This window comes from Watersipora subatra, chromosome 10, assembly GCF_963576615.1.
Source record: "Watersipora subatra chromosome 10, tzWatSuba1.1, whole genome shotgun sequence".
NCBI lineage: Eukaryota > Metazoa > Bryozoa > Gymnolaemata > Cheilostomatida > Watersiporidae > Watersipora > Watersipora subatra.
Window position 1 is genome coordinate 53565168 of NC_088717.1, and position 13225 is coordinate 53578392.

The 13225-nt window shown below is 34.8% G+C and overlaps 1 protein-coding gene across 1 annotated transcript; it reads left to right on the forward strand.

Moving 5' to 3' along the window:
• The first annotated feature begins 9461 nt into the window (after positions 1-9461).
• LOC137406423 (ectin-like) lies at positions 9462-12774 on the forward strand. Its single transcript, XM_068093005.1, has 3 exons — positions 9462-9528; positions 11522-11686; positions 12143-12774. The coding sequence occupies exons 1-3, from the start codon at positions 9487-9489 to the stop codon at positions 12290-12292; spliced, it is 357 nt and encodes a 118-aa protein (XP_067949106.1). The 5' UTR covers positions 9462-9486; the 3' UTR covers positions 12293-12774.
• Positions 12775-13225: the final 451 nt, after the last annotated feature.

Genomic DNA, 13225 nt, shown 5'->3' on the forward strand with positions numbered 1-13225 from the left:
ATTATGGTTTCTACAAATGCATTGAGACCGACAGACAAGAGCCGCGTAACTCTGCAACTTTAATGCCATAGCCGCTATCAACTATACCAATGATAACAACTATTAAAATCATTTTGCGCAGTTTTGTCTTCTGAGTATTTTACCTGCAATCAAATTCTATTTATTTTAATCTTGAAGCATCTTGACAGTCAGATAACATAAAACATCCAAAGTGATCAGAAATGATAAAAAACACCGATACTTTCTAACGAAACTTTCTAAATTTTTGTGTCAGTTAGTTTTTAAACATACATTGTCTCTCATTTTTTCTTCTCAGCCCATCTTACTCACCCTTTCTCGAGTTTCTTACTTAAATCTCACAGCTCTTATACATCTGTAGGTAGGATATTCATAGCAAATACTGGTAGTGCGATAGTGGCGCAATCTATTCCGTTCTATGATAATAATTTGCGTGTAGATAGATGATGACCATGTATGTAGCTAGCCTGCCATAACCTGTCATAGCCTGCTACAACTTGTCATAAATTGTCACAACCTTTGAGAATCAGAATGAAGTACTTTGCGATGCACTGAAATATTTTCATTAGGATTATCATGAAAATAGTTTTGGTTGTACACATAAAGATACACTAACATTTCTTAGCAGAGCTAACTTCAATTTAAAAACTATCGTCCTATTTTCAACTTATTAATTAAAACAAAAGACAATAAATATTTCCTGCTACAATTCTTTTACCTCTGGCAGTTCTTCAGTCTAAACTAATTGAAATACTAATACAAACATTATTTTTTAACATCGACTGTAACGGATACCGTTTAGCTGATCAGGGACAGATAGAAAGTGCATGAACAAATACTAGTGAGCTCGGAGAGTTTGTTAATTAGCCTTGTAGTAAATGGATTAGTTAAATGTTGAAAAGTTTATGTTGAGCAATACATGTCGAGCAGCGTAGTTCATATGAATGTTGTTATGAGATCATTTTGAAGCTGGTTTCTGATTGTGAGTGAACTTTCGTACTCATCTTCAACGCCTCAAGATCAAAGCTTTTTTTGTACATTAAGTTTCTAGTTTGCTTAGAAATATCCTTAGTTTAGTAATAGCCACCTCTAGCAGTCCTATAAAATTAATTGGTTCCGTAAATCTTAGATCAGTAAGCTTGAGGTAAGCTTGTAGTTAATATATGGGTGAGAACTAGGAGCTTGACCTGTTTTAGAAGAGCATCAGAAGGTTATGGCAGATTATCGTTGTTTGATAAAATTGAGAAGAATAATACAGCTACTTAGTTTATGGTTGCGGTCTTCCTTACAGACTAGCAAACTATTCAGTGACATGACCTGTTATACCTGATGATGCTAACTATGCATTTATGGCTAATGACAGTTATATAGACAAAACAAACAAATCAATATATTACATCACATGACAACACATGGCACCGTGTGGCACTGCATGGCAATGCCTGACGTTGCCTGACATCGCCTGACATCATATCATACCATATCATACCATGTCATACCATATCATATCATACCGTATCATACCATATCATACCATGTCATATCATATCATTTCGTTCACCCTAAGAATAGAGTTTTAGTAGAGATGTGTACCAAAACCTCTGTCTATAAGACATATCATCAAAATATCTTGCATTAGCTAGTACTGTGACACAGCTGTTTCTGGCTAGCAGCCATTTCTGGAAATTCGACATTTGCTCAACTCACCATCAATTTTTGATTACTTTCATAAGCTTAGAATATTAATCTTTTAAATGGTGCAATTATCAACTAGTGTTAAGATATATAAAATAAGAGATAATCTCATGGGTGACAGTCTCAACTCAACTGCTTCACAGACAGGTCGTAGGGATGGGGAAGTTTACTTGTCTTATAGCTATTGGTGAGATTTATTACATTTTTGCATGTGTGTATGTTTGTATAGTTTGTTATTAGCAATGGTAATCATAGAAATAGGTTTTTCATTACATGCGAGCAGAAGCAAAAAAGATGAAAAACAGAAATCAGGAACTATTGATTAGGTTGAAAAAATGTGTTTTACGACTTGGTAGTCTAAAAGTATTGCGTAGAAGTTGAGAGAGTAAATTGAAGATTGTAGTAACTGAAAGTTCATCAACTGAAACAAATGATGGTGGATGTGGTATGTTGGTATCACACAATAGAAAACGAGGTTTGTCAAATGTGTGACAAGATAAACACAAATATTCTGGGCAATATATTTCTATATATTGCCCAATATATAGAAACTATATAATATATTACTAATATATATTTTTATGTATTTGTTACATGAACAATATGACTATTATGTATTATACAGGTTATACCAAGCTGATAATGATTGCATTTACAATGTTATAGGTGTTCTTGTTTTTGGACTAGAGTGCTGCCATGGTCAATGTAAGTTGGTATTGTTCTGTATAAACGATGTTTTGACAAGTATTATAATACAAACAGATTACATATCTTTAAGTTTCTTGTAGAATTTGACGTTTCTCAATTTATTTCTAAAAACTATAGCCTAAAACAGCTTTGAACTACGGTCATACCTCGACATACTATCTTAATACGTTTGTGGACTGAGTTTTTATGTCATTTCACTCGTGTCTTAAAGCACTGTTTTCTATATAAAATAACTAAATGCAAATTAATTTATCACCATGCTATGAAAAAAAACACATAAAACAGGATGATGTGATGAAAAAAATTTTTTTCTAATTGTAATTCAGCTATGCTAAAAAAGTAACAAATACCTATTTAGTGGTTAAAGCCTGCAATAAAATGTAACATTACAATCCACATTACTGTAGGTTTCTACCTGCGAAACAGACACACTGACAAACGGAGGTGTGAGAGACTTGATAGCAACTGATTTAGCACACTAAACTTTTGTGACGCTATGTATCTGAACTTATGTATCTGAACTTTTGAACTTTTGAACTGTATCTGAACTTTTGAATTTAATTTAAATGAGTTTAGCTCACTAAACATACTTGAAGCTAAGTTTAAATCATTTATTAAGCTTACTTTAATTTGTCTTTATTTTTCATTATCCGTTTCCGGTTTTCTATTTTTTGCTTCCAACTTTCAGTCAACCTTTGAAAAAACATTTCAAACTGATTCAAAGAAAAAGACCAAGTGATCTAGTTTTTGAAAGCAGCCTCTCGCACACATGAGATGCGTATATAGCAGCCATCAAAAACTGAACATTCATATCTAAAAATTACTTGTATGTCAAGGAAAAAACTCGCTTGAAACTTTGCTCGTATCTCAATTTTCGTGTATGTTGGAGTGCTCGTATGTCAAGGTATGACTTTACATACTTTTCTATAAATATGTTAAACGCTGTAACTGCTGCATCACTTTAAACATAGTTGAGTAATATGTGCCTTTTGCAAACATGAAATATACAACTTTGATGTAAACTAAGAAGCCTTCTTCAGCAGTAAAATGATTAATAAATAATTGTACTTCTTAGATTTTAATACTAACAAGCGATGCAGTTCCTATACAAACCAAACATATTTAATATGTATTTTGTTCTGGTATCAAAGACAAAAGAAGGGCAAAAAATATAGCTAAAAAATTAGAATATTTAATTTTTAATGAATAAAGTAATGTTTTCCTCTGATACTGTGTTATTTTCAAGCAACTGCAGAAAGCATTTGCAGAAGCAATTGTTTACAACCAACAAAATGCAGTGACAGCTACCTTGGATTAGATGCTATTCTATGCCTCGAAATATATTTTTAGCGGAATGAGCAGCAATAATACTCTACACTAATAGCTGAAAGTATTATTTTTTGACAAAAGATTTAGATAGCCAAATTTTTACAAAAGCCAAAAATAAGATGTTCGGGTAGATGTAGTAGTAATACATTGATTTGATAGTAAATGGGCAGCAGGTTACATACATTGGTGTTTTATAGTGACGTCCTGTACTGATGTCCAGAGTTGCGTTACCTACTTTGAATCTCCGACGTGTAATGCTTTGGGAGAGAGAGAGATGGTCTGCATCAGCCATTCTCCTTGTACCGAAGTCCCCACAAGCATCATAACAGGCTGCACAAATTTTGGTAAGACCACATGAGACATTATATGTATCATTATACATTGATACAGTGAAACATGCTTGGATAAGGAGCTAAATGTGACTAAGGTTTCACTTTATGACCTACATTAATAATTCTATTTTTAGTGTGTGTGTGTGTGTGCGTGCGTGCGTGCGTGCGTACATGCGTGCGTACGTGTTTGTGTGTGTGTGCGTGCGTGCGTGCGTGAGTGCGTGTGTGTGTTTGTGTGTGTGTGTGTGGTGTGTGGTGTGTGGTGTGTGGTGTGTGGTGTGTGGTGTGTGGTGTGTGGTGTGTGTGGTGTGTGTGGTGTGTGGTGTGTGGTGCGGTGCGTGCGTGCATGCATGCGTGCATGTGTGATGTGTGCATGCGATGAGTGCGATGTGTGCAGGGTGTGCAGTACATGCGATGTGTGCCATGTGATATGTGTGTGGTGTGATGTGTGTGTGCCTGTAAACACCATGTGTTTCCACAGTTTTGTTGTCAATTTCATCCAAACTTCACAAACATATGCCCTGTTCTACAGCCAGATTGCTATAAGTATTTTGATTTAAAAACTCTGTAGTTTTTCAAAACCAGACCCTTATACACCAACTTGTAGGCTTTTTAAGGAAAGTTAGTGTTAGTTTTAGGCTGTAGTTAAAGAACTCTCAGACATAACTAGACTGACTGCCAGCGTTCAATATAACAACATAGAGACTAGTCAGACCATGCATGGTCATACGATTACATCTTTACTGACCTCACACACCACCACCTACACACTTAAATTATTCCGTAACATGCCCCTATATCGAAGCTTGTATATACAATCATTTCATTGGCTACTTTTGGTCTCTCATGGCTTTGTTGATGTATATTTAGGTAACCAACAAACAGGCCGTATGTACTTTATTTAAGTGCTTTTATCTTCAGCTAGTTTTATCATGTAACTTACAGTGCTGTCTGTAAGCCTTTCTCAAACAAAATCTAACAGGTGAGAAGCTGTCCCTTGAAATAAAACCTTTTAAGAGTGTTTTTTTTAATCTGCCGGTTCCCTTTACTGATCTACATGATTAAATACACTGAGTGCAAGCAATAAGACAAATATATCTTTCATGAATATATATGAATGCATGCGATCAGCACAATTCTGTACAGCAGAACGATATGCGAGAGACTGTTAACTACCTCTGTCTCTAGCAATCTTCTTGTCTCCTTTTATAGGTGCACTCTTTTATTAGGCTCCGCCCCTCGATCGTATCAGTCCACCGATCTATTTTTCTGCTCCTCTCGGTCTCTTTGTCTGCTCCTCTTTATAGGCCGAGTTGACTTACCTATGGCCAAGTCTCCTGCTGTGTCGGGACTCTGCCCGGCTATAGCCTCAGTCCTGGGGTTAGCTTGGTAGCCGACCCTGGTCTCTGTGCCTCGGCATCACAGTCTATCCATCTGCTTCTCTCTTGCGAACTTCTCTAGTCACCACAAGTTTTGCTTCTGTTTCATCATCTTCTTCAACTCATTAATCAAGTCTCTTAGGGAATGTATCTATAGTATAGACCATAATAATTATTCAGCCATGTTATTCTTTCTCACTGGCCTTGTGCATATTTCAGTGATATACAATTAGGAGTTGATCAACAACCCCACAAAATTGCAGTACATGTCATTACATTGCATGGTATTGTATTGCACTAAATTACATTGCATTACATTCCTTATTTTTCACCACATTATGTCGCATTACATTACATTGTATTACAACACATCATTGCATCATATTACAGTGCATTGCATTAACTTTAATTATGTTGCATTAAAATATATAAAATTGCATTAAAAGGCATTAAATTACAACATATTGTATTAGACTGTATTAAATAGCATTGCATTAAATTGTGTTGCATTGTTTGAATTTGTATTGCAGTGCATTACAATGCATTAAATCGCATTCAATTTCATTAAACTACATTAAATTGCAATAAATCTTACTGCATTACATTACCTTGCATCAAAATGTTTTAAATTGCACTACATCGCATGGCATATACCATTGTATGGAATTTTATTAGATCTCATTAAATCACATTAAACTATAATAAATAGCCTTGAATCACATTTAGCTGAATAAAATGAATAACATCTAAATAAATTGTGTTGTAATGCATTAAATCTCTTTACATTGCATTAGATTTTAATACATGACACTTAATTACATCACATTGGATTATATTGCACAGTATTACATTAAATTGCATTAAATCAAGTTGTATTGCATTTGCGTTGCATTGAATTGCAATGCAATGCTTTGAACTTTATTGCATAGTACTATATCGCATTACATTACAGTATTTTACAACAATGCATGGAATTGTTCTGTATTGTGTCAGTCTGTACTGCATTACATTACATTAAATTGCATTGCACTGTGTTATATCAATTTACAATGCGTTATGCAAAGTTATGATACATTGCGTTACATTTTATGAGCGCTTATATCTTAGTTGTTTTTATTGTATGCTCCATTACATTCTGTAGGCTCCTTGATATACTGTGCTAAAACACATTATAAATACACTGTTTTATATATTTAGTCAAAGAATGGGCAGATAAGAGTTTTGCATTCAAAGAATTCTGCACATTTGCCACGAGCGCAGTGCATTTTGGTATTGCTATCTGGTTCTCATCCACTCACTCACAAATATATATATCTTGTCCCATTAGTTTCCGCATTGATGTAAACATCTTCCACCAGTTTCTGAATAATGTCGAATCTCAGTAGCTGTCCAGCTTTTTCCTAGTACCTTTCTGATAGAAGCTTCAGTGACTGTGAATTTGTTAAATTATGTGATTTTATTGACTAGCTTGTACGCTGTTTGATTTGTGTTGTTTTTTGATTGAATAGTTGTGAATCTAGATTAGGTTTTAATATTTTTACTTCAGTAGAATTCTGCCTACGACTTTTTCAATTTCTCGTTATTCTAACATAACTGAAAGACTACTGCAAAACGTAACTACTTTCAAGAGTTCTGCTAGGTTTTTATCACCATATTTGCTAGGAACACATTTCACGCCATTTGTAAAAAACATAAATGCTTGCTCTTTGTTAAGGCTTCTTATGTGGAGCATCGTAACTGAGCTCTGACTTGTTTTAGGAACGCCTTCAGTTCCCAATAACGCTGGACAAAGTATTTGTTCACCAGCTCCAGTGCTTGGAGGAAGCACTTATCAGTTTGGGGTTCAAGATAGTGCCTCAGCTTTTTCTAGTAAGTTTACTGTACATTATATAGTTGATAAATGTACACTTATCCACAGCTATAAATATGCATATTTTATGGCTTAGTAAAACAACCAGAAAGAGCCATAAAAAATCTGGTCATGGTACGACCTTCCTTTAATTAAAGAATCGTCGAGACTCACAAAATGTTGTGTTTTGAAACCTACCGAGCTTCTCTTTGACAATGGTTCACCATATAAAAAAGATAACTATGTAAAGTTACAAGATAAAACAAAGTACTTTTTGCGTAAAACGAATAATATAGTACATAAAAATCTGTGTTAATTTGTTTTCCGCCTTTATTTCAGATGAGCTAGTAACTCTTGGAGGTATACTAGTTGCCTGTACATTTACAAATATGCCCTGTTCTTCCGGTGGCAGTGGCTTTGTACTCACTCTTGCTGTCACCCCTTGTCTATGCACATGCAGCGCTTGGACTAACTGGGGCACCTGCAGCGCAACCTGCGGCTCAACAGCTACACAAACAAGACTACGTACTTGCAATGCTGATTGTTCAGAACCTACTTTCGCAACACAGGCATGTCCGGGTGTACCAGTGAGTGTCTTATTTCAGTTTTTCTTCTAGTTGGAAAACTGACTCCCTTGTATTTAGATTTGATGTAACACTATTTTGTTACCCTCACAAGTTTTTTATATGTTTTAGGAACTATGAAAATTATATTCTTAATACATTTCTTTTAAGCTATAATATGTTCATTTCAGTCTATGTAAATAAACCGCCAAACTTTGTATCATTAATTACATATTATTATATTATAAATACTAATAAGTAGAAAATTTCACTTACCAGCATTGTCAGTGACTGATAGCAGTTTTTAAAAGAGATACTTGCAACAACAGAAAGAAATGTTTGAAAAAACTCTTAATAACTTGCTGACAGACAGTCTGTGGTGCTGATGGAACGTGGAACACTTGGGATTCATGGAGTACATGCTCAGTGACTTGTGGTGGATCTGCACAAACTCGTGCGCGCACTTGCAACAGACCAATAGGAGGAGCTGATTGTGTTGGAATTTCATCAGAGACGCAGAACTGCGCAACGGTAGATAAACATTAGAAATACTGAAATGAAATCTTATCCTACCATGATTAAATCCCTGAGATAAAACTTCTCTCTGAGATTAGTCTAACATTCTATTGCAAATGTGCGATCAGGTTAGTCGAAACTATAGCGGTTAAATTAGTCACAACCTTTTGTTCTAATTTGCTTGTGTTCTTGTCATGAATCAGTAAATAGCAACTATTATCTGTCTGTTAAGTATTGCGTTTTTGAGTGCCAATATTTTGTATGTTTCTGCTTCTAAATTTCTTTAAATTTAGTGCACTTGTAAAAATTATACACGAACAATAAGTAGACGGTTTCATTTATCCACAATCTCAGTGACTGATAGCAATTTTTAAAGGAACTACTTACAACAACTACAAAAGTGTTTAAAAATTTTTTTGAAAATTTGCTGACAGACAGTCTGTGCTGCTGATGGAACGTGGAACACTTGGGATTCATGGAGTACATGTTTGGTGACTTGCGGTGGATCTACTCAAACTCGCACGCGCACGTGCAACAGGCCAACAGGAGGAGCTGATTGTGTTGGAATTTCATCAGAGACGCAGAACTGTGGAACCGTAGATATCAAACTTTTCAACTTTTGAAAACTGATCACATGATTCTTGTCACTGAAATGAAAATAAAAAACTGGGTTCAGTGAAATTTTGATGTAATTTAATAACCATTAGAAATACTGAAATGAAACGTCTTTTCTCTTAGATTATCTTGCAAATGTGATATCAAGTTTGTTGAAATTATAGCAGTCAAATTATTCACAGTCTTTTGCTCTAATTCGCTCTTTTTTTGTTGAAAATCAGTAAATAGCAATTATTAGCTGGAACAAATATCCTTTGAGAATATTGTTTCTGAGAGCCAATATTTTGTATGTCTCTGCTCCTATATCTCCTTATATTTAGTGCATGGGTAACAAGCATACATGAACAAATAACTTGAATGTTTAGGCTAGCTGTCCTGTTTGTACGTGCAACCCGTGGCAGAACTGGTCAGTTTGTTCCGTTTCCTGTGGTGGAAATGCCTTTCGAACGAGGACTAGGACCTGCTCTAACTGCGTCACATTCATGCCTGTAATAGAACAAACAGGTGTCTGCCAAGGAGTTGCAGTAAGTACCACTCTGTTGTTGCATTGAATCTTATCCGTTTGGAGTTTAACAAACTAGCAAAAGTGTGTATTGGTGTCTTTTTAACAACAGTTGTCAGAGGATCAGCAATTAGAAAAAAGATGGCACTGTAAATTGTCACAATGTTTTCTAAGGGATTGAGTAGTTGTTCTTGTATCAGTTACTTTAAAGGTTGGCTTGCAATAAAATTCACATTACAGTTATTTGGTACCAAAAGATTCACCATGTCTGACTCTGTAGTGTTGTAAGTGCCAAATATGTGGAAATGTGATTACAAGCTCTTAAAAGCTCAAAAATGAAAAACCGCCGTACATTGGAATCTTTTTATTTCGATGACGTATCCATGAAATTTGGTTATTTTCTTGTCACGTATGTTCTCATGTGAATTGAAAAGCCAATAAAAAGCTCAATGTAAAACTTATCGTAGCACTAGTTTATGACAAGCACTTCGGGTTTGACCGAAGACCCCGTATCAAATATAGATGCTCACTACTTTACAGTTTTGTTTCGGCCTGGTCTAATCGGCAAGTCGTAATCTGATCATGTGACCCAATTCTTCGCAAATAGTTTTTGCATTTATGTCATGATTATCAGACAATGATATGTACTCCTTCAAGCTAAGGCTAAAAAATTAAATGAATTTTTACAGTAAGTTATAAGGTATCACTGCTAAAAGTGACAGCATTACAATGATGATAAAACAGACGCGTAAGAACAATAGACATGGTTTTATTGAATGCGTGAAGTATATTTGTGAAAATATTTCGACAAATAAGGTTGCATGAAAGTGTAAAGAGAAACCATCTCTCACAATTACGTCACATTTGAGCCGTTTTGGAAAGAGAATCCAAACTACGGCGGTTTCGTGTGGCTGCGATTAACTGTTCGTTTTTGAGCTTTTAAGATATTGTAATCACATTTCCACATATGTGGCACTTACAACACAACAGAGTAAGACATGGTGAATCTTTTGATACCAAATAACTGTAATGTGAATTTTATTGCAAGTCAACCTGTAAGAACACGCAACAGTATGATCTCTCAGAAGTAATTGTATAATTTATTACCCAAAATTCAATTATGAAATAGACTTACTTTTACGTTCACTTGGATTATATTAGTGCAAAATTGTTTTAGCTGTTGCAATTGTGAACACAACAAGAAATATGGTTGTGCTCCAAGTAAACAACAGATATCATCAGAATAACTCAAAAAAAATTACTTTACAAACATATTTTATAAGGTTGATCTTACATGTTTCATTTGCTGTCAGTTTTATATTATAGTCCTAACAATTTTCTACCTGTTTTACACAACCCAGAGTAGATAAAAGCCAACTGAAAAAAAAAGTTTTTGCTAACGTGGTTTTTAATAAACGCAAACTTGCAAAAGTAAGAAATCTCTTACCTATATATATAAATATGAATAGTTTGTCCAGCTACAGCGATTAGCATGTAGCAATGACCAATCAGTATCGCAGGATTTGACCTTGGAACTTCCCGATCACTAGGCAATTTCTTAACCAATTAAGCTGCGCAAGATGCACTGAATTAGTCGCGCAATATGAGTCGTTTTCAGGGTTGAAATACGCCTAACACTCTGCCTTATGCAATGCCACTAAAGCTTGTTTTTACAGATCAAATTAGGAAGTTTACTAGCTCACTCAAATTGGCCATTGGTAATGTGCCAGGCTAATGGCAAGTGGCAGTCAACTACATTACCTGCCACTGTTTATAAGCTGTTTTTAGTACTCGTGCAACGTCCGTCATTCAGTTAGTTTTGCCATAGAATGCATGCAAACAGCCCCGTGCTGAAATGTTTTTAACTCTATTAAATAACTATTAGGCTTAATTTAAAACATTTCATAAAAATAAAATGCAATGGGAGACGTCTCTCCTTTTCTGGAGATGCTAGTTCAACACTTATTACATCAAAGATCTATTAAAGCTTTACACTATTACTTGTACTTAAACAGGCAGAGTGTCCAATGGATGGAATGTGGACACAGTGGGACAACTGGAGCACATGTCCGGTAACCTGTGGAAGTTCAAGCCAATCTAGAATGAGAATCTGCACTGATCCAACCGCAGGAGGTCAAGATTGCCCCGGTTCATCACAAGAAAGCAGACCCTGTAACCAGGTATGCAAGAAACAGATTCATACAGGAGTATTGTTGTAGGATAATCTTCTAAGAAAAAATTTATTGTGCACAAACTAAAACATCTTTTGCAAACGTTGTTTTTAAAAAAAACTTATTATAAAGTAAATGTACATTGCTGTTCCAAGTACGCTAACATCACAAACTAATGCTCTCAGAGTCTCTAGCTACTATACGATACTTTACAAGATGACTTCTAACACACTTGACTGGTACCTTGGTTTCATTGCAAATCTACAGCAGAACTAGAACTTGCTCTGTATTAGATATGAAAGTTTTTGTAGGAACAATAGACAGCATCTACATGTACATGTATATAATATTCAAACGAATAATATAGCCTTACAATTATGATCTCATACTGCTTCAGTAGCTTCATACATAAACAAAAATTTGTTGAAGAACTTTTGCTAAATTACGTTTGTTTCTAATACGCAGGCTGCTTGTCCAAATCCAACATTTCCTCCCGGTCGCCGAGGCAACAGAAGGCGGGGTGGAAGGAGGAGACGAAACAGAAATAGAGGAAGGCGGAGAGGATGCAGAGCTACAGCTTTACGGAGAGCTTGCAGAAGTGCTAGAAGAGGTTGAGCAAGAGCAGCCTGCATTGCTAGACAGTGTGGATAACCTAAAACTTTAGTTGTAAAATATAGCAAATATTCAGTACAAATTTCAAGAGTAAAATAATATTTTACTTTTAGATTTTTACTCTTGAAATACTATATTATAGTAGACATGTGGTGAGGATTTTTAATATTACTACACTCTAATGTTTTAGCATCTTACATTTAAGTTTATATAAAGTATATCATTAATAGTATCCATCACCTTAACATATCTTAAGGTGATGGTATAAAATATTTCTATTTTGAACTTTTATGAAGTTAGTTTTTAACGACGCATGAAACCAATAATTATTGCTTATATTACTACAAAATTTGCAATATTAAAGAATTTACTATACATAGCTTGAGAATGTTTACTTTTTTCTGAACATTACATCTACACACTTACTCTTCACTGAACATTATTACATCTACATACTTACTCTTTACTGAACATTACATCTACACACTTACACTTTACTAAAGATTTCCTCTACAAACTTACTCTTTACTGAACATTACATCTACACATTTACTCTTTACTGAACATTACCTTTACATACTTACACCATAACAAGTCCCTGTATCGAAGCTTGTCTGTACAGTCATTTCATTGGCTACTTTTGATTTCTCATAGCTTCACTGATTTACATTTAAGTAACCAACAAACAGTCTGTATGTACTTGGTGACAGAAATACATGTATTTGTAGTACAAGCGTTTAAAAGAATCTATTTATACTCGCTTATATAAAGATTTAGTTTTTAAATTCTTCAGTAACTGAAAAACAAACATGAGTTTGTCATCATGATAATCAACACAGTGTTCTTTCTAAAAACAGAAATAGTACATTATCTACATATGGTTCAATTTACATTTAATACATGCATGTGCGCATCTATGTATGTTTACCACTGTTG

Bases quoted from the DNA above. Each gene is read 5' to 3' on its own strand.
- LOC137406423 (XM_068093005.1), top strand. From the start codon at position 9,487: ATGCCTGTAATAGAACAAACAGGTGTCTGCCAAGGAGTTGCA. The intron at 9,529-11,521 runs GTAAGTACCACT...GTACTTAAACAG, and splicing joins GTGTCTGCCAAGGAGTTGCA to GCAGAGTGTCCAATGGATGG. The intron at 11,687-12,142 runs GTATGCAAGAAA...TCTAATACGCAG, and splicing joins AAAGCAGACCCTGTAACCAG to GCTGCTTGTCCAAATCCAAC.